Source organism: Sebastes umbrosus, chromosome 3 (genome assembly GCF_015220745.1).
Source record: "Sebastes umbrosus isolate fSebUmb1 chromosome 3, fSebUmb1.pri, whole genome shotgun sequence".
Lineage (NCBI taxonomy): Eukaryota > Metazoa > Chordata > Actinopteri > Perciformes > Sebastidae > Sebastes > Sebastes umbrosus.
In genome coordinates, this window is record NC_051271.1 from 18,061,377 (window position 1) to 18,084,283 (window position 22,907).

A 22,907-nucleotide genomic window follows, 5' to 3' on the forward strand; every position below is an offset into this window, starting at 1 on the left:
TCAAAAACTGAATTTATGAAATTAAGACTTTTGAAGGATGCGCAGGGACCCTAGGTGTACAGCTCTTTAAAATGTCCATTGTACGATACAGATTTACTTAAAAGACAGATGTATGAACATCAGGAGTGCCTCCCGACGGATTAGTGGAGGGGATGATTGAGCACGAGTCCATGAAACGCAGTGTCATTACACTGGTAATCTGAGTGGTTGACAGTCACACTCGTCAGTATGATGTCAATATAAAGACAGGGCGGAAATGATGGGTTATACTACAGGAATCTGACGTGCAAGTTGATATAATGACAAGTTCCCATTGTCAGTTTATCCGAGCATTCAATTTCTATACCTCTTTCATGCCTATTCATTCAGGCATCCATTTCTCCTTTCAGATGCTTCTGCATTCAGTCACTCATGTCTTCGCTCAGTCTGATGTAGAGGTCTCTTTGAGTGCATTAGACCATGGAGGAGTCATAAAAATTACTCCTAAGAACTGACCTGATCCATTGACCGTGCAACCTTGAAACCTGTGCACGCACACACACACTCACACACATACACACCTACGCACACTCAGTTGTCAATTGCCTTAAAAGTGGTGGTCATGCTTGAGAACACATGGATTTCATTCACCCCACAGCTAAATGGAACCAACACGCTTGCCCACACACGTTTCATTAAAGTGCCCTGGTAGGCTTAGTTTGGTACAGTATGAGTCAGGAGAGTTAGAGGACCTGACTGAGATGAGACACACACACACACACACACACACACACACACACACACACACACACACACACACACACACACACACATTTAGAGCCAATTTAAAAATGAGAAGGGATCGGATGCAACTGAGGGAGTTAGTTAAGTAACTTTGCAAGATGAAAGTAGCTGTATTAGATGCACACAGTCATGCATGTGTGTGTTTGTGTGTGTGTGATGTTAAGGTGGCTATCAATCATTTCAGCCAGTTTCATTCCCAGCTGACACTGGGGAAGGTCTGCATTTATTTTGACGATATCCCCCCCCCCTACACCTTTCTAATCCCTTCAACCAATAAAGGAGGACTAAACCAGCCACAGGTTCTACACCTTTTCCATTGGACGGAGCTGGAAATCACACCTGGGTCCAATTGTACTTGAGAAACTGTCAGATATGGGAAGCGTTTGTGTGAATCAATCTGCACTGTCATACGGGCCAGGCCGCTGCCCTTGGGATTATTAAATTGGTTCCTATGTGCCAGACGAGTAAATCCATCACAGTAAACTGTTGCGGGGAAGTCTTACCTGTAGGTTGTGTCTCTCTAGTCTCATCTCCAGGACGTTGTTCTGCTCCTCCAAACGCTGCCGCTCTGCCTCCAAATCTTCTATTTTCTGTCTGAAAAATGCACGCACACACATTCACTGATTTGTTTATTAATATACCGACTGTGCACATTGTTGACTCAATAGGTTAATCCGAGAAGTATAGCTCTGCTCACAGACAAGTTAATCCACTCTTGGTATATATGCATGAATCTTTCATTGTCTCGGGTTTTGAATTGGTTGTCTTATGGAAATTTCTCCATTCTAGGATGCATTGCGATGCGAAACGTGAACGATTCTGAATGAATGTAGTGACAGGGCAGGATGGGTGGATGGATGGATAGCTAGATAGCTAGATAGCAGTAATATAGAAAATTGAGAATGCGATACATTGAGATGCATTGAGAATCGTTGTGCATTTGAATCGTTGACAGGTGAACTGTAACCGGTGTAATGAACTGTAATCGAATCAAATCGTGAGGCCAGTGTTGTGGTTGGATGTGTGTGTGTGTGTGTGTGTGTGTGTGTGTGTGTGTGTGCTACATGTACTACCTGAGTATGCTGACCTCTTCTTTGGTCACTGCAGAGTTGCTATCAGCAGAGGAGGCCTGCTGCTTCTTCAGAGATTCCAGCTCCAGCTCCACCTGGGACAGACAGAGAAGAGAATGGGACAGGTGCACTAACATCAGATCACCTTTGGCCGAGTGCCTGGCAGAAACCTTTTGGTTGCAGATAGATCCTGAGGACTCTTTTCCAGTGTGCTGCTATCTTATCCAGACAGACATCCAAACAAACAGATATATCCTTTAAACACCATTAGTCCTCTGACTCATTTTCCATTTCACAATGTCCCACTCTTTTTCCCTCTAGTACTTGTTTATAGTCTGTCTGTGTCTTAGTTTCTCTCCAATCTCGCTCCCCTCTCTGCAATTATCCCTCGTTTCCATTTGCACACCCATTTTCCTCTTCTTCAGAGAGCATCTGTCCGTCTCTCAGCTCATCCTCACTCCCAGTCTTCCCCAGACGGATAAGTAATTACTGCTATACCAGACAGGTGGATTTCACGCGTCAATACTCATTGCCATGGCTATGTTGATGCCTCCTCGGCAACAAGGAGCCATGAAAAGAAGGGAGATCACAAAACAAGTGAAGACACAAAGACAGAGTCACAGAGTGTGTAACAGAGTTCAGGTCACAACTGCCAACTCTCTGTTTATGCCAGTTTTATACCATATTTTAAAGCAGTTGACTTTTTTGTGACTTTTCATTTCCACAACCCTCAAATAAAAGGGGACATATGCTCATTTTCAGGTTCATACTTGTATTTTGGGTTTCTACTAGAATATGTTTACATGCTTTAATGTTCAAAAAACACATTATTTTTCTCATCCTGACTGTCTGAATATACCTGTATACACTATTTTTAGAATAGGCAAAAATAACACTTGAACATTTGTACTGCATGTAAAAAACTTTATGCAATTATCACAAAGTGGGCTTGTCTGTAAAGGGGAGACTCGTGGGTACCCATAGAACCCATTTTCATTCACATATCTTGAGGCCAGAGGTCAAGGGACCTCTTTTAAAATTGCTATGCCAGTTTTTCCTTGCCAAAATTTAGTGCAACTTCGCAGCATTATTTAGCGTTGATGGCGTACATGTTTGGTACCAATGTATTCCTTCGATTTTGTAGCTTCACCCTAGGTTTAAAGCTGAACCAGCTACAGCCTCTGGAAAGGAGTGGACGAGGTTAAGCCCGCCTCCCGAAAAAAGCCCAGTCTGCTCTGATTGGCTAGCGAGAAAAACATGGTAGACCTTCCCCAACGATAGTTCTCAAGTCCTGGGCAGTATATTCTATTGAGGGGAAAGGGGAGCTAAATCTGAATGGCTTGTTGAATCACATGTTTTCTGATCTAGGCAGCCCACAAAAAATTGACTGGGTTGTCTTGTTTTACAGTTTGTAGGTTGGTAGGCCCTCCAGATACCCAAATGTATGTGAACAAGCACTGAAAAAGTGAGTTTTCATGATACAGTATGTCCCCTTTAAGAAAAATACATATAGGATATTTAAAAGATGAACTGTCCCTTTTAATCTGGCAAAATTCACAGATTAGACTGTTTAATGTCATTCACTGACCAAACTATTCAGAGCAACTTAGCAAATACTCACTCCAAGTAACAATTGAAAAAACAACATTATTAGTATGCTTCTTGTCAATCAGTGTCACTTCAGTCAGGATGTAAGAGAAGTGAGAAGCGACTGTTCTCGTGCCATAAATACAAAGCCAGCTGCTAGATAAGACTGTCCCTTTGAAAAGGTCTACAGAACCAACTTCACTGGAGAAAAATATGTTAGTCAGCATGTTAGTCACAGAGGCATTAGAGCATCTTTGACTCAGAGAAAGGCCAAGTGCACCTGCCAGGATTACAGTCGTGACTAAAAAGGTACCCTAGACAGCTTGAGTGCTAATGGCTGAGGTTACAACGGCTAATCATGAAGCACTAATTAAGATTTCTTTCTATAGCTCTAATAAATGTTTCTTGTTTTTTTTTTGTTCCTCGTTACCGTTTGGGTATGAATAGAAGTTAATTAGGGTTAAATATGTTAAACAATGTTTTGTCTGTATGTCACAGAATAAAACACTACCAATGACTTGCGTGGGAGCGTGCATGTGTGTGTACATTTACTTTATGTATTTACTTATTTGACAGGGACAGTGCATTGAGTTAGCTATAAGCACATTTAAATCTGTGGGCAGTAAACAGAGAATGACATCTCTATGTATACATGTATACTTACTGTTTGCAGCTGAAGTTTCAGAGTCCCTGTCTCTTCCTGTGCTTTGGTCAGCTGGCTCTGAATCGAAGGACACAACAAAGGGATAAAAGTTACATATAACATACTGTCCTTACCCAGCACCGGGATTTGAAGACAATTTTCGTAGAAGCCAAACTGTGGAATTACAACTTCTGTGTCCGTCACGCGATGCCATTGGGCCCAAAAATACTTTTTTTAAACTTACATTGGAAAAGAGACGTCTGTAAAACAGCAGATGATTTGTTTTTCGGTAAATCAACTTCCCAGTACGAACACTCATATAGAACTTATTTAAATCATTTCTAAACGTAGTAAAATTCACTGACTACGTTTACATGCACAAAATATTCTGTTTTTTGTCCTTGTGCTGAAAAACACAATATTCCTACCAAACTGTTTTCATGGCTAATGGAAATTAATGTTACCAAACCACTAATATTCCCGTTTGCATGCAGCCGTACATACTCACATTAACATAACCGGTGGAGGACTTGTTGGACCGTGCGAACACAGCCTCCCTCTATTGTTCTTTCAACCACCTTCTTGAAAATATCGTCATTTTGATATTTGCGCTAGGGCTGTGTATTGGCAATAATCTGGCAATAGTATCATGATACAGGAGTAGCAATTCAATATATTGCGTTTTTGTTTTTTCAAATCTAATTTCAGGAAAACTGTCAGATTTTTAAGAGGTTAATTAAAAATCAATACAACGTTTTGGAGAATCGATATAGTATCACAAAACATAATATCGCTATACTCATGTGTAGTGATATTTTCTTACACCCCTAATTTGCGCATATCCAAAAACCTGTTGATATCCAAGTCTTTCATAATGTTTAAAAGTAGGTGTGTTTCTCCTTCCAAAAAGACATGTGGGCTTTTCTTTTGGGCATGCATCGCTGCAAACTGTTAGTTAGTTAGTTTGTGTACAACACACAGAGCTGACCGTAAACAAACAAGAGGCTGTGTGACGCAAACTGCGGTAAAAACCATGATTGAGACGCATATACCGAATGTGTACATGTCTAAAAAATGCTCCTAAAACCTGACTAATATCAGCATATCCCACATGTTTTAATCGGAAAATTCACCATTCGGATTAACGCCTATTTCGGAATATACAAACTAAATATGCTGTTTACATGACCCGTATCAAATTCGGAATATTGTCATATTCTGAATAATAGTGGAATATCAGTGTGTATGTTACCGTAGTCATTAAATCCAGTTCTCTTTATACATCCATGCTCCTTATCCTACTGATATACAGTATTAACAGAAAGAGAGGATGTGAGCAGAGCTGAGGCCGGGATGACTATATATTATCTTAAGTGTGAATTTCATTCAGTTTTTCAAACACTGACACTCTAGCCTTCTCATATTTCGTTCCTGTGTTGTTCACAATGCCCCTGTGTGCCACAAGTGCAGTTTTATCAGTTTTCAGTGCAGATAGCTGTCAATTTGTCCACTAAGCAAGAGTACTGAGCGTGTAGACAAGGAGCAGCTGAGCATCACACATTCACAGTGCCTTTAGCTTTGGGCAAAGTGTCACTCAGCAACACATTTAGGATACTATGAATACAAGTGTTGTATTTATGTGCGTGTGTGTGTGTGTGTGTGTGTGTGTGTGTGTGTGTGTGTGTGTGTGTGTGTGTACCTCCATCTCTGCATTGTGGTTCTGTGTTTTCTGCAGGACGTCCTCTGCCTCTCTGAGCCGCTTGCTGAGTTGAGGCGAGTACTCGGTAGGCGCCAGCTCGCTGTCGTAAGACTCTAGTATGGCACGCATTCCATCACGCTCCTGTAACACACAAACACACGTTGACATAACACTACAAAATGGAAATCCATGTAGCTGAGGAGGAAGAAAGTCGAAGCATTACAGACTTCTCTGCTATCAGATATGTAATGTTTGTGTGCACCAGAGTGATTTAACCGAGAAGCTCTTTGATGTTTTTCGGATTTGTCTGTTTTACTTTTGCATGACTGTTTGGTGTGTTAATATGACGGGCAAATGCCTTTGTAAATGAGGAACAAAGTATGAGGCAGCTGCACTTTTCTCATCCAAGCTGTGACAAGAGAAGCTCAGGGTTATGGTCGTGCTCATGTGAGTTTCTCCTCGTGTAATAATCAAAACGAGACAAATGTCTTTGTAGATAAAAGATAACTAATAATAATAATAATGATCAGAGTTATGACAGATGTATTGGCAAATGAAGCATATAATATTATGCTGCCTCATCCCTCTTACCTGAGATAATTTAAAAATTCTAATGATTTTTTCCTCCTCTATAATACTTGAATGAAAGACATATACTCTGTCCAGTAAATCAACATGGCAGAAGTTGCTTCTCTTAGAGAGGAGAGGATAAAAACATCCTCAAATCAACGTCTTCCCTTCAGACTGTCACGGCGTCTACAAATAGCTCACAAGTCTCTGTCACTGTGTGTCTGTATAGTTGATGTTTCAGTGTGTGTGTTCATTCTCACACACAAGAACATGCATGTCTTGGTATGGTTCCCAAAACACAGATAAAAATGTATAGAAAGTAGGGCTGTCAAAGTAAATGTGATATGTCATACTAGCTTGTCGTGAAGAAGGTTAAATAATGCTCCAAAAACTGGCATGGTCATTTCATTTCAAGGGGTCCCTTGAACTGGAAATTGGTTCTATGGGTACCCACGAGTCTCCCCTTTACAGACATGCCCACTTTATGATAATCACATGCAGTTTGGGGCAAGTCATAGTCAAGTCAGCACACTGACACACTGACAGCTGTTGTTGCCTGTTGGGCTGCAGTTTGACATGTTATGATTTGAGCATATTTTTTATGCGAAATGAAGTATACTTGAATATACTCAAATACTTGACAAATCACCCTTTAAGGTACATTTTGAACAGGTAAAAAAATGTGAGATTAATTTGTGATTAATCGCAATTAACTATGGACAATCATGCGTTTAATCACGATCGATTGACAGTCCTAATATCGATATATTGCCCAGCCCTATTCAGATGTTTGAAGAGAAAGGAAGAGTGCATACTGTAGACAGCCAACAGCTACAAGTGGACAAAAAAATGTTAAATCATTTTATTTTATATGTTACCAATGCGGTCATTAATCAATGTATAATATCTTACGAAGCAACAATGTTATTGGCCACTGGTTAATTATCTGTGACACTATAAAATACCATTTAATAATAAACTTTCAATTCAAAAACTGCGCAATCCATTACACGTCTGAAAAATGTACCTGACACAACATTTTAGCTTGCAACAGTAATGAATGATTGCTACATTTAATTAACACGTGACATCTATAAATCTGTACTGGTTGCCAGGCAACACGATGAGTGAGAACAATCTAATCTGTTTAAAAACTGGCAAACAGCCCGTTTATTAATGCAAACTCACTGTCAGTCAAGACTGTTTAAATGCTGCGTCTCCTCCCCTCTCTTAAGCGCGCTGCTTTATAAAGCAAAGCAGGCGGCATTTTGTGGCAATCAAGCTTTTAATAAACATCTCACAAACAGCAAGGCTGCTCAGGACCATCCTTGACTTGTGAGGGTCATTGAAAGCTCAATCGTCTATTATTAACAGGGCTAATTTGGGGGAGGTAATAAATACCATCAGTGAGTACCATTTCAGATAACTGCATGCAATATAACATGTTGATTGCTAAGTAGTGCTGTCTTTTTAAAATGGCTTAAAAGCACCTTGTGTTTCCTGGATGTAAAAAATCTATGAATAATTGGCTGCAATTGCTCTGTCAGATTAGCTCGTAGGCTAGCATCTGAAAACAAACCATGATTACCCTAATCAGATTCTGCCGGTCATTAGCCAGATCGAAACCAACATAATCCATTTAAAGATGACGGAGTCTGGGTCATCTAAAAACACTATATGTGAAATCATCCTTAATTTAAACTTTATTTGTTTTGGCGGCGAAGCGGCATCATTCGTCACGCAACATTACACAATACATCCTGTGAGAACCTTGGAACGGAGAGACGAAAAAGACCAACAGGAGGACAGACTGAACAGAAGTAAAAACAAAACGGTACATTTAGAGGTCAGTGTGTGTTTGTGTGTAACCAGCCCGCCCTTCGGCTATTTACTGTCTATTAACCTGCAATGAAATTCACTCAATCTAAATCAAAAATCTGTCGGCTCTTCTCTGATAAAAAGTCTAATTTTAAAAAACGCACAAACAAACAAACAAACAAACAAACAGGGAGAGGGAGGACGGAGTGATAAAACTATCATTACCGTTTTCATCATCTATTTTTTCAAATTGCTTTTATGTCAACGGTTTTATCTGGTGCGTGAAGATGTGACTGTGCCTCTAACGGGTCAGCGAGTCGGTCCAAACTGAAGGATATTATGAGAAACAAAACATGTGAGCAGCGCAGCAGTAGCTTTAAGGAGACGCAGCCTTGTGGCGGAGAGGGACTTCCTTAACAACCTGTTGTCAAGGTGCTGCTGAGCAAGGCACTTCATCATCACTGATTTGTGAGCCAACGTGGCTACAGTCACTCCCACAGGTTGAGCGGGGAACTTGAGATCTGTATATTAGTGATGTTACGTGCTGTGCCGAGGCTTCGGAGCGTGTGTCGAGTAATCCAGGAAGTTTTCCGCGAAACACAAATTGAGGCTTGTATCGTTTTAGACCAATGACGTCACTGAAGATGCCCGAAGCCGAAACACAGTTGATAACTTATCATTCCTGAATAAAAACGGAAAATGTCTCCACTATTTTTGCCCAAAACTGCATGTACTTATCATAAAGTGGGCATGTCTGTAAAGGGGAGACTCGTGGGTACCCATAGAACCCATTTTCATTCACATATCTTGAGGTCAGAGGTCAAGGGACCGTTTTGAAAATGGCCATGACAGTTTTTCTTCACCAAAATTTAGCCCAACTCAGGAGCGTTATTTAGCCTCCTTCCCGACATGACATGGTTGGTACCAATGTATTCCTTAGGTTTTCTAGTTTCATATGATATCTGTAGCTTCACTAGAGCCCTAAAACTGAACCTGCCAGAGCCTCTGAAAGACAGTAAAGTCAGTCGGGATCGCCCATGGCCCCGCAGGTCTCTTAGGGTTAAGCTTAATATAACTTTCTGAACATTTGGCTGGTTAGAACAAAATGTTCAGCGCCATCCTTGAAAAACAAAAGGATCAAAGTTTTACAAAGCCTGCAATGGATCTTTTTTTTATAATCCATCATGACTGGATGGTAAACAACTTCATACCCTCCGAATGCTTAGATAAGTTAAAATGGTTGAATGCCAGATCAGTGTTGGGCCAAGTCATATTTTCAACATGCCTGTAACTCTGCTTAGTTATGGAGGTTCCTGAGAGTGTGTGTGTGTGTGTGTGTGATTTGTGTACTAACAGACTGAGCATGTTGACCTCGGGAATTACACATACTGAGAAATCAATATCACAGGGAGGTCTAGTCAGGAACTGCAGAGCAGGGGGGAGCTAGATAGACAGATAGAGGAGTCACATGACCTTCATCAACCAATCAGAGGGAGAGAGGGAGAAAGGGCAGATTAGGAATTCTGCGGTGGCATTGAGATTCAAGAGCCCACTGTGTTCTCTGAGTGAACCCATTTGTGCCCAAAGACTATATTTAGTATGATAAGGAGACACGCCACAACATACTTTGGGAAAGAATCTAACAGTACAACTTTGACATTTTTAGATCACATGAAAAATTCCATTTTTATCAATAGTCAAAGTCAGGAATTTTTGAAAAATTAGGAAAAACTCACTGTGTTTGTGTTTATTAAATGTCTTCCATATGAAATATCTTCTTTACAATGCCTATTAGGCTAAAATCAGTAAAAAAAATAGTATTAAAAATGAGTAAGGTAAATTCTAACGTCATCATGATGTGTTCAAATGTAATCTTGCAAAATGTAGTTTTGGGCAAGAAACTTGAATGAATCCAGATGTTTGAAGGAGATGTTTTCACATCAATATAGAATAGATATTAGAGTGGGAACTATGACTGTTTAACTTCCTAACAAAAAACAGCATGCAAACGGTAATAAAGGAGTGGATGTTGAAGTAGATGGGATTTATTGTTTTACTTTGTTTTTTTACTGTGGTATCAAATTAGTATTGAATCGTGGAACTTCACTGGTATTGCTATAGACTACTTAATTTCTATGACATCCCTAATGGTGGAAAGGTGGTGTCGTGAGAGTTTAAATACTTGCTGATGTGTCTGCATTTATGGGTTTTGTTTTTGTGTGTGTATCACTGATTGCCGGGCACCTTGGTTAATAGCAGCACTCTCTTCTGTAGTCGGCGGACGAGAGCGTCCTGCGCCTCCCTCTTCTTCTGCTCCTCCAGAGTCCTGCTGCGCTGCTTGGACAACTCTGCACGGAGCTCAGACTGGGAACGCTCTGCATTCCTCACACTGATGGACCGGGAGAAACGAATGGGTGGTAAGACAAAAAGATGTGTGTGGGGGTTAATAACAAGGGAGAGGAGAGGGAAACAGATTGTTTAGTGCTTAATGTTCAGACAATGTGAGAAAATCAATTCAGAATAATACTCCTCACAGATGACTTACCTGACTGACACCAAATAATTCCCAGACAACTGTCCAGAAATTATTTGCAGCAGCGTCTTGTGCCAAATCTGATCAATAGGACAATAATTATACAACAAGCTCCCTTCATCCCCTCCCACAACCAGCGCTCTCCCATTCTGCTGTTTCTAATATTTCATAATGAGCCCAATACGCTCTGTAGAAGAGAGACGCTTGTTAGCTAATGAAAGCTTTCTTAGCTGGACTGAGCTGCCGCATGAACACACCAGAGCATGCGCGCAGCCGTCCCTGCAGACATCACCTCTGCCTAAACAGGACAAGTTTAATTAGAGAATTCCCTCTCTCTCACTCACAATCTCTCACGCATACACACACCAGTGGTTACTGTCAGGAGTGCTATCAGAATCAGGACCAGTTTAATTAACTTTGTGACAATTAAGGACTTCTCAGAGATACGCTCTAATAGATACACGGGGGAAGGGAGGCAGACAGAATGAGAGGAAAAAAGTCTGAAGGCAGAGAGAGAGCAGGGATTTAGTGTACGTGAGAGGAAGTGTGAGTTACCGGCTGTTGAGTGTGTAGTTCTGTTCTTTCAGAGCAATTTCTCTCTGCTGGATCTGAATCACCTCCCTGGACAGATCCTCTGGTTTCCTACAGACGAGACACACACAGAACAGTTAGCATACACGTGTGTACACGCAGACACACACAATGAAAAATCAATACGACTGAGAGAGCAGAAAGGACAGAGAATAGATGAAAACGACAGCGTTTCCATATTCTATTGTTAGTCGGCCAGTGGGGAGCTGGGAAATAAAGTGACACGAGCAGCAGAGGGAAAGATGAGAGGAGGATAGTGGGCTAAATACTGGTCACAGTTCTACAAAACAAACTCGCTCCGTGGGAGAGATTGACAGATTACAGAAACACACACACACACAATGGGTAGGCAACAAAGCAGAAGGTCACATACTCCGACAGAGACGCACCACATGACCTCCAAACTCTAAATCCTGGCTGTAACTATGGATCTGCCCAAAAAGTGATTGCCATTATCTCTTTATCTCTTGTGAAATGGGCATACATTAGAGGAGCTTAGCTCAAAATCGCACTTCTGCCGCCACCTCGCAGTCAAAATTACTCACCTGAAAAAGTGATTGCTCTGTAATGCAACTCAACATTTGTGAGATTGGCTCCTAAAGGCAAAAAGACTTGAAACTTTTCACCATCAGAGTAACATTGCTCTTGATCCATAACAAAAAGCATGCATGTCATCAGACTTTACGTATCACTAGGGACTGTCAGTGGCAGCCTGAGGCCTGGTATTGTGGACATACATGGAAGGAAAGGGCTGAAAATCCATATTACGCTGTGTGAAAGTTGGGTGGCGTGGATTTATCACCACTTCCAATTCCGCTAGGTGGAGCCTTAGGTATGAAAATAATCTCATGACTAAAATATGAGTTCATGAATCATATGATGGAATAACTATGGTACCCAAAGTAGGTAATTCCACATCGCCCTGAGCACAGAGGGATTAGCCTTCCCCTCATCTTATGAGAGAGGCTGTTTTTAAGTGTTCTGGAGGGGTTTCACAGGTCATGAGCCAGCCATCTCTGCTGCTGCTGCAAATAACGGGTTGGTTGCATATTATTAAGTGAGATGTTGTGAACTACTACGAGGTAACTATGAGTATATGTACTGTCAGGGTAGTGCAATTCAACTGGGAGTCTAGTTTTGAGCACACACTTAAAGGGGAACTTCAGTTTTTTCAACATGGACCCTATTTTCCCATGTTTTTGTGTCTAACTGACTAATCGGGACAACAATTTTTTTAAATGGGTCCAGTATTGAGGAATAACTCTGTAACCAGCAGCCACGAAATGAGCTGCGAGGGCAAGTGAGCAGCGTCAATGTGACGTTATGTCGACTAAAAGTGCTTGTTTTTGCCACTGTCAGGCTCAGATTGTTATTATAAGTGTCTGACAACATTATGGAAAGGACCCTACAGAGAAAGAAAACGTTTTTCTTACCTTTCTCCAGTCTGTTTGTTATTGTGTCCAAGTCCCGCTCAAGGAGAAGTCTCGTTATGAAATTTGAGTATCCGTATAATACAGGCGGCCATTGAATTCAAAGACCTCATCCACATTGTGGAAATCATCTAAATATTCAGCCATGACTTTGAAAATCTTTCAGATAACACTAAGCTACGCTTTCTGTACTCCAACACAACAAATTCCGTGTTTCCACCATGAATGTATTCCACTCTTCCACCGTTGTCTTCCGACAACACTCACCTCGCCAGATTTCAGAACGAGACTTCTCCTTGAGCGAGACTCTTTCCATAATGTCAGACACTTAATATGACAATCGGAGCCTGTCATGGTAAAAACAAGCACTTTTAGTGGATGTAAATGACGGTGTCAGCTTGCCCCAATAGCAACATATAGCAGCCCGTGAACAGCTGCAGTCTCCCTCAATACTGGATCATTGCAGACATTGTTGTCGCTATTAGTCAGTTAGACACAAAATCATTGGAAAATAGGGCCCAGGTTGAAAAATACCAAAGTTACCCTTTAAGTGGGAAGTGATTTTAGAGTCTTGTTAAAGTGTTGTGGGTTCAGTTTTGGGAAACAATGTATAAACTTAATTATTGTGGAAAACAGGATCAAGACAGATGTATACTGTGTACACAAACACACACATTAACACCTCAAACTGTATTTCTAACTTCTTTCTTGAGACGCAAACGCACCAAAACAGTCTCAATTCTCTCTTTAGCTGGTGAAAACGCTACTGAAAATCTATTTCCAGAAAACCTCCTCCTATATTTTCATCATTTGTCCCTTCAATGTTGCTCCACATGGCCTAATTTTACGAAAATATTTTCATTCCTTTTGCTGTCAATCTTACATTCAATTGTCAACCACATGGATACACACATACGCAAGCACAATGTCATCAGACTGTGTGACAGAAGGAAAGGAAATAAACACCAGCAACCAGCCAAATGCTGGCAAATTCAGGCTGCGGCTGTGAGGCTTGTCTCCTCCACCGGGCAGCCACAGTGACTGCTGTTGGGAGTTAACTTCGGTCCAAAAGTTATTTTCGTGTGGCAAAACAGCACAAATGGCTGGTGAGGGACCAAATCCAGTGTTGCAGGAGACAAAGTCCTCATTTACAGCACCAATGTGTTTACTCCTCATTAACATCTGCTCCACAAAATATTCTTTTCACACCACTAATGACCACCCCGAAACACCTGGCGACAAAAGAGCTAGAATATGTAAACTAAAGCAAAACCAAGTATCAGTAGCTTGCAGTTATGAGAAATGACTTACAGGCCAGCAAAATTAACAAATCAATAATACAAATACACACTAGTGTGCCAAAACACCGTCGCCCCTTATGAGATATTTCATACTTAATGACAGAACAAGAAGCAGCCTAAACATGAGCTCCGAGATGAAGCTTTGTTTTGATGTCAACATTCATTCAGACGCTGTTACATCACTGATGGCACTGTGATATTATCATTCTGCCGCTGCAGTGTCATCTATTTTCTTTTCTATTGAAACTTGCTGATCATTTTCAACTCCAAAAAACAGCATAATGACATAAATCCAGACTCGATTCCACTCATGCCACCATTCTTTAGCTTCCTCATTAAACACATAAAACTTACGTACCCGAAAAGAGTCATCACATTACAAATTATGATATAATGACTGTTTAACAGCCTGAAAGGATCACAATATGCCACTAATGCACAAATCTGAGTCAATACGCGGCGGCACTGTTGTGTTGGGTGAAATAAAGGTGAACAGATTGCTGAATGAAACACTCTTGCTTTCCCATTTGCCTCCACATCACAGGACTGTGTAGGGAAAACAACATCCTCACAATTAAGTTGGCCATTTAGTAAACAGTAAAAACAGCTTGAAGGAGTTTCTAACTGTTGGTTTGCAAGCTGCATTAACCTTTACTTTTGATCAGTATGAGCCTCACACATATGGCTGCCCTTTAGAAGCTGTATGTGCGATGCAGTTTTTTTTTTGTTTTTTCAGCAAAAGCACTCGGGCAGCCAATGACATGGCCGTCTGAACACCTGAGTTTTGAGGACGGTTTCAAATTTTCAACTCAATTTACCCGGGGTGACAGCCTGGTCGGACTTTGATTTTTCAGGAAAATGATCGACAGCCCAACTAAATTATTGTGTATATTAAACTGAGATTGGTATTACATTCCTGTGATCCTCCCAGGTCTTTTAATAATTGTAAATTTAACACACGCCATCAGGCCCAATAACACATCACATAAGACCAAAATGAAACCTTAACCGGAGGAAACACTTCATTTCATAATTTTTTACAATTTGTACTTTTTTCCTTCTTGCCCTGGAGGAAGGTGTAACACACATTGTATATACACACACAAACACACACAGTATATAGAACCAACCGGATGTGCTGTGTGTATGTGCTCCATTTAACATTCTGTTTACATCAGAGTTAATCATAGAGAAAATGGTGCTCGTGCGTGCGTGCACGTGTGCATGCATGCGTGCGATGGACAAGGCTGCAGTGTTTATAATCTGTCAGATCTGCTCCACCGCTCACAAGGAAACATGCAATCATTCTCTCATTACCAGTTTTGACTGGATGCATTGAGACACATTCAGCACACACAAGCAGGTATAAAACAAACACACACACACCTTTACACGCTGGTGGAATCAATCCACAGTGATGAGGCACATTTAAATGGAGGGACCACAGCTCCACCTAGTGGTGCTCAGTCATATTTCATGCAAAAATATACTAATACAACTATTGGAAACAAACCTGTCTACCTCTGTTTTTCTGTTTCATTATCACACACACACACACACACACACACACACACACACACACACACACACACACACACGCACACACATACACACATACATACACACTTTGACAGTATCTGACCTTATGTTGAGTCCAGTAGATTGCCCAAGGTTTTCCCAGGCTTTGAGTTTCTCTGCAAACCTCTGAGGATTCAAGAATCAATAGGTCACATGTTTGTCGATGTATAGGAAGTACATGCTATTGTTATTATGGCAGCAGTCAAGTGCAAGAAAAATATAAGATATATCACAGTTGAACAACATAACATAGACATCACTGGAAATTTAATAAACTTTTAGAATACAACAAAAATATTTTTAACTTTAGAGCTGCAATGATTATCGAATAATCAATTATCAACTATTAAATGAATCGGCAATCGACAGTTTTTCCTCGCCAAAATTTAGCCTAAGTTCGTAGCATTATTTAGCCTTCTTCGCGACAAGGTTGGTAACAATGATTCCTTTTTTCTTGTCTTATAGTTTTGTATGCCAGTATCTTCACTCTAGCTTTAAAACTGAGCTCTCTGCACCTCTGATTGATTGCATTAATGTGTTAAAGAAATTAGTGGCGCTAAAACGAGTAGGGTTGACAGCCCTACTTTTAATATCTTAATTTCATGTTTAGAGTGGTAAAATATAATAATGATATGCTACAGAGTGATATGCACAATACAATCTCACAACTACATATAAGTGAGTAGTTCACCTCCTTCTCCAGTTCCATATTGACCAGCTCTTCTTTGGTTTTCTCCATCCTCTCCAGCTTCCTCCTCAGCCCCTCCACCTCCTCTTTCAACAGGCTGCAATTCTCCCGGCTCTCCCTGGACGTGGAAGTGGAGTGAAAACAGCAAAGACAAAAACAAACGCAAATAACAAAATTAACTTCAAAGCTTAGAGTCTGATGTAGAAATGGCATACTTTTGATCCCCGGCTACATTCACACTCTGACATGATTTTAAAATTCATTCATTCAACCTTTATCTAAATCTCGAGGAATCATTGAGCCCTCATTTTCAATGATGTTGAGAGTACAATAAACACAATGTACAATACAACTAAATAAATAGACACAGAGCATAATTAAGGAATTACAAGAAGCATCAGCCAGACAACAATAGATCAATGTTAAAAACTTAAAAAAAAAAATTAATTAGATACAGTATCAGAGTAAGGGCCATTCTTAGCCCAGGTATATCAAGGCCCTGAGGCTAATAGCGAGGCAGATAATGTCTCTCTGTGTGTGTGTGTGTGTGTACATACAGTTACATTCATGTGCGGAGTAGTTTGTAATCATGGATTTAAAATCACCTACAGATCTGATTCAGTGTGTTTTTTCAGCAGTGAGTTCACAGTAATTATATCTATGTATGCATAATGAAAGATAAAACATTTGGAACTGGGTAACATATTAACATGTATTGTATTAATCTGAGGACGGCTGCAACTAATGATTATTTTCAGTGTTGATTAATCTGTTGATTCTTTTCTCGATTAATCGATTAGTTGTTTGGTCTATAAAACGGTGAAAAATGACGATCAGTGTTTCCTAAAGCCCAAGATGACGTCCTCAAATGTCTTGTTTTGTCCACAACTCAAAGATATTCAGTTAACTGTCATAGAGGAGTAAAGAAACCAGAAAATATTCACACTTAAGAAGCTGGAATCAGAGAATTTTGACTTTTTTTCTTAAAAACAACTCAAACTGATTAATCGATTATCAAAATAGTTGGCGATTAATTTAATAGTTGACAACTAATCGATTAATTGTTGCAACTCTAAATCTGATTATTCTAAAACCCAAGCTTATATGTAATTTCTCTCTTTCTCTGATAAAAAAAGTAGTAGTAACAAAGATGAGCACAGTATGAATTACTGTTTTTTCACACCACTATTTCAGCTGCAATTTACAACCTTTTAGTGCTGCAGAGGAGAGCCAATAGGTGTCATTAATGATGACATTTGTTAGTAACGTTACTTTCTGACATCATCTTTCTTTACTCATTCTGCTTCTTTTCCATGAACATTTGTCTACTTAAAATAAAAAAACTGTCTTAAAACTAGTAAAGAGTTGATGTGACCAAGCAGTCAGTTACAGTATCTGCAGTAGAATTCCAGTTGTGTAAGCAACATTATTTTTAATCCATTATCTTGAGAAATGAAATTGAGTTTCATGCTTTAAATCGATGTTTCTGAAATCAGAGCACTGCCAACAGTGGGGAATAATAATGTGCATGAATTCTGTATTTCTGCACTTACTCTTAAAGTTAACATTTCTCATGTGGCATGAGTTTTCTCCACTTTCCCTCCTCACCTAATGTCTCCTAGTGTGGTATGATGACCCAAAGTCACACTGAAATGTCAAGAGGTTTTTGAGCTCTGTGGGGTCGCACTAGACTGAACAGTAGTCTTTAAAAATGAAAGCCTGTCAATTCTTATGAAAGGCAGTAAAAACTATAAAATGTATTTGACCTGAGAAAGGCATTATCATCTCTGAGGCGCTTCAAATCCTTCTCCAGGTCTGGAACCTTGGCCGCCTCTGACTTTACAGTCTTCACGATGGCCATGTCTTGCTCCTGGAGGGCGAGACGCCACTCCAACTCCTGCCGAAACACAGAAAGAGAAATCAGCCAAAAGAAATACCAACAGCATGTGTGTATTCAGTGCCCTTGCTTTTGTTTCCCATATGGACATCTTTTAGGAATGGAATAATTTAAATACTTTATGAGCATAAATATTTATCATGTAAAATGTGTGTGAAAAAGTGAGGGTAAAAAAACATTTCAACCTACATTATATAATTTGAAAATGAAAAGTGAAGTGAAAAAGTAGTTGAAACAAGAATCCAATAATTCAAATGATAAACTATACATGTGACAATGGGCCTCATGGAGGAAGCGGTATACAAACAAATTTCCTCTTATTTTTGTTCCACAATTTGTTTTCATTTTGTTAAAACCCATTGATTTTTGGGATTCACCAATGTTTTCTTATTTTTGCTCTTCTCTTAGGTAGGGTAAGGTAAACACTGCTGCATTGCATAGCAGACAATTTCCAGTCCATCACGCACAAAGTCTGTGATCACAAACTGAGATTGCTGAGTGGCCCAAAATAATGTAAACTGTAACATACCTTAATCTTGACGATGTGCTCTGAGCAAACAGACTGGGCAGCTTGGAGATTTTGGCAAAGCTGAGAGGCTTCCTGATACTTCCTGATTATAATACCAAGCAGACAGAAGAGTGTGGTCAGCATTTATCTTATGCAGTACAGCCTGAAAACAGAGCTAGGTAGTCTCAGAGTGCGTCTGTACCTGCGTTGTAGATCTAACTGTTCCTGCAGTTCCTGGCTTTCCAGGGTTTGAGAAGAAATTGTCAAATCTTGGTTTTGAATCTTCTGCTTCAGCTCTCTGATCTCATCCTTCAAAGAACTGATGGCCTGAGAACAGATTACAGAAGTAAGCCCACATAAGATAAGATACATGACCAGAGTACAAATGCAGTGTGCAAGTTTGTGTGCGTACCTGGTTAGCAGTGTTCAGTCTAGTATCTCGCTCCTCCAGTTTCCTGTTCAGGCCCTCCATGTTCTTACGGAGAGCACGATTTACCTCCACCTGCTCTGATAGGTTCTTAGCTGCCTCTGTCTCTCTCTCCTCCAACTTTTTTATTCTCCCCAAGAGATCCTGGTTCCGGTCAACCTCATGCTGTAGCATAAAAGGGTGAAAAACAGGTTTTACCTAATGTCTTCTCTGACGCTTATTCGTTCAATGTGTACGGGTGTGTGACCTGTACCTCCAAGTCTCGTGCGTTGTCAGAAGCAGCCCTCTCAAGTTCAAATCGAGCTCGCTTGTGACTCAGCTCCATCTGCTTCTTCTCCTGGTCAAACTGAAGGTAGCGATTTGTGGAGTGAACCCTATCTGCTGCTTCCAACAACTAAAGGGAGAGACAAGTCAGTCAGTGCAGAAGGTTGCATGTTAATGCCACCTTCACACAGCTTACAGTTGATGCCCGTCAGTTTGTGTATACCTCCATGCTGCGTTTGTACTGACTCTGCAGGGCCCCACTCCCCGCTGAGTGCTCTGACAGCCGCTGTGGTGGTTCAGTGCGGCTGATGAAGGAATTGAAGGACTTCAAAGTTGTTAACACAGTGGTGTCATCTTCTAAATCCATTTTGAGAGTCACTGCTGTTGTAGTGCACAAATGGAAGATTCAGAGATAAGAGCAGGAGTCAGTAAAGCCATACTGCAGTATTAAAAACAACACAACACAAGCCGTAGTCTGCTGGGGGAGCAGCACTGGAGCCGCTGACACCAACAGCCTTCATAAACTGATTAAGGAGGCCGGCTCTGTAATAGGCTGCAACCCAGACACTTTTGAAGTTGTGGTGGAGAGAAGGACACTAAACAAACTGTTATCCATCACGGATAATCCTGACCACCCTCTCCAGCACCTACTGGACAGACAGCAGAGCTCTTTCTCTAATACTTCTTTCACACCAATGACCAGAGTCGGACCAGGGTTATCAGACCCATGTTCAATCCTTCTTTTGTCAATTCAACCCAAGCCAGTCAACACAGGTTAATCCCTGGTCACGACAATTCAGATACGACCTGGGTCACCGGCCGGGAGCAATGCATACCAATTACTTTAGGTGTTGAAAATGGGGGGTGGGTGGGTTACATGTCTGGAGAGAGAGATGATATTGCCATCATCAGTGTATGCAAAAATGTAAAATGTCACAGAATGATGCAGGGTTTTGGGATAATGTGGTGTAAATATAGTATATTACAGCATTTTTACCTTTGTAAAATGATATATCATACTGTGTTACGTGGAGCTGTAATGTAGGCTATGCAAAAACATACTTTCCTCTCTACAACACCACACATCTGGCTAACAGAGAACTCCGCTTTATAGTTTCTGTCTCAACCATTCATTCTGTTTTAGGCCTGTAATAATCTAGCACATGTAGAATTTGCACATTGGTTTACTACCTCATTTCATTTTATTTTATTTTAAATTGTAACTTGCACACTTTGCTAATGTATATAGTATGTTATTGTTATTCTATGTTCATATTTTATATTTTCTAAGCTAGTTGTAGTAGTCTGGTATATTTATAGTGTATTCTAATATATTCTTTATACTGTATATACTATATATATTATCTGTAGTGTTGATATGTGCATTTTATTTACTGTTCCTGTGCATTGCCTGGATAACCTGCTGCTGTAACAAGAATTTCCCAATTTCGGATCAATAAAGTACATCTATCTATCTATCTATCTATCTATCAACACCGCTATGTCAGCTAATAGATAGATAGATAGATAGATAGATGTGTTTTTTTACATTTATCCTTTGATATTGCAATATATTGTTATTAATTGTTTTTTATTTGTTTGTTTGTTTTATTGACACAACAAACATTAATTACTTCTTTATTGTTTTCTTCCATTTACATGCATGTTCTTTTTAAATATCTATATTAATAAGATATATATAATAGAATAATACAATTTGCTTAATGAATTGTATATATGTGTATATATGTTTTTGTTTTTATTTTTCTCTTTTTTTTATTTGTATTTATTATTGAATTGACTCTTTGGCAATATTGTTCACCTGACAGTCATGATCAATAAAGCAAATTGAATTGAAATTGATAGATTGCTTGATAGATAGATAGATAGATAGATAGATAGAAAGAGAGTTAGATAGTTAGATAGATAGATAGATAGATAGATAGATACAGTAAATAGATAGATAGATAGATAGATAGTTAGTTAGATAGTTAGATAGATAGTTAGATTGTTAGTTAGATAGATAGGTAGATAGATAGTTAGATAGTTAGTTAGATAGGTAGATAGATAGGTAGATAGATAGGTAGATAGATAGATAGATAGGTAGATAGATAGTTAGATAGATAGGTAGATAGATAGGTAGATAGATAGTTAGATAGTTAGTTAGATAGGTAGATAGATAGGTAGATAGATAGGTAGATAGATAGATAGATAGGTAGATAGATAGTTAGATAGATAGGTAGATAGATAGGTAGATAGATAGATAGATAGGTAGATAGATAGTTAGATAGATAGGTAGATAGTTAGGTAGATAGTTAGGTAGATAGTTAGGTAGATAGGTAGATAGTTAGTTAGATAGTTAGATAGATAGGTAGATAGGTAGATAGGTAGATAGTTAGTTAGTTAGTTAGGTAGTTAGGTAGTTAGGTAGTTAGATAGATAGTTAGATAGATAGATAGATAGATAGATAGATAGTTAGTTAGGTAGATAGGTAGATAGGTAGTTAGGTAGTTAGGTAGTTAGGTAGTTAGGTAGATAGTTAGTTAGATAGTTAGTTAGATAGGTAGATAGATAGGTAGATAGATAGTTAGATAGATAGATAGATAGATAGTTAGTTAGATAGATAACACTGCATTATGCTCTATAACTCTTGTGATAACTTGTCACAGGTCAGGTTCACCAGCTCAACCTTATAAAACACCAAACACTAGCAGATATCTTACTTTAATCAGAAGATACCTGACATTAGCTTCCTCACTACACAAACAGCAACAAAGTTATCCAAGCTAAGCTAGCAGCTTAAAACACTAACATGCTTACAGTCTTCAGAAGAACCAGTTAGCATTTACATTCATACGGTCTCGCTCGGGAAGCATTATGTCCTCACCTCGGAGCTGACTTGTTTGTGAAGAGGAGCAGGTTGGTAGTAGATAAGTTATCTTTGCTCTGCTAGTTAGCTTGTTAGCTTGTTAGCTGCACACACTACTCACTGAAATCCCTCCAGTTTAGCTCGAATGAGAACGAGATCTCGCGAGACTTTTTTGGCGTATCGCGAGAGTGTCAGTTTCACTTTCCTTTGGACAGATGGGGGGGGGGGGGAATTAAACTTCACACCAGCGCTGCACAGTTGTTAATTAAATTAAAAGTATGTATGTTAATTAAACTAAAAGAATGTAAGCGTTTTACACCTCAGGCTGCAGATGAGCAGCTGTTATGGCAGTTTGTATGCCTTTTTATGAGGAGGCAAGACAATTACCCAGCCAACATGGTTATGTGGGCCCCACATGGGTTATGCTGGGGGTACCTGGGTACCAAGTGGGTATGGGCCCAAAATGGGCATCTTATCTGGGGCCCACTTGGATCAACCAAGTGGTTTCTAGGTGGGTCACTAATGGGAAATTACTGCATGGGCTCAGAATGGGCAACACAAATGGCGCCCACTTGGGTCAACTAAGTTGGTCCCACATGGGCTCCCCATGTGGGCTACCTGTGTGGGTCCTAGTTGGGTCACTACTGGGAA

The 22,907-nt window shown here is 39.9% G+C and overlaps 1 protein-coding gene across 1 annotated transcript in view; it reads right to left on the reverse strand.

The window, feature by feature from the left end:
• Positions 1-22,469, reverse strand: part of mad1l1 (mitotic arrest deficient 1 like 1) — a 75,180-nt gene extending 52,711 nt beyond the window's left edge. The window contains exons 1-15 of the mRNA XM_037764924.1: positions 22,275-22,469; positions 19,611-19,768; positions 19,377-19,517; positions 19,109-19,288; positions 18,899-19,023; positions 18,718-18,799; positions 18,058-18,188; positions 16,295-16,409; positions 15,668-15,729; positions 11,259-11,345; positions 10,415-10,559; positions 5,783-5,923; positions 4,105-4,161; positions 1,857-1,948; positions 1,287-1,377 (exon numbers count right to left, since the gene is read on the reverse strand). Coding sequence (XP_037620852.1) covers positions 1,287-1,377; positions 1,857-1,948; positions 4,105-4,161; positions 5,783-5,923; positions 10,415-10,559; positions 11,259-11,345; positions 15,668-15,729; positions 16,295-16,409; positions 18,058-18,188; positions 18,718-18,799; positions 18,899-19,023; positions 19,109-19,288; positions 19,377-19,517; positions 19,611-19,754 — 1,593 coding nt within the window. The 5' untranslated portion in view covers positions 19,755-19,768; positions 22,275-22,469. The remainder of the gene's footprint in view (positions 1-1,286; positions 1,378-1,856; positions 1,949-4,104; positions 4,162-5,782; positions 5,924-10,414; positions 10,560-11,258; positions 11,346-15,667; positions 15,730-16,294; positions 16,410-18,057; positions 18,189-18,717; positions 18,800-18,898; positions 19,024-19,108; positions 19,289-19,376; positions 19,518-19,610; positions 19,769-22,274) is intronic.
• Between the last annotated feature and the right edge of the window lie 438 nt (positions 22,470-22,907).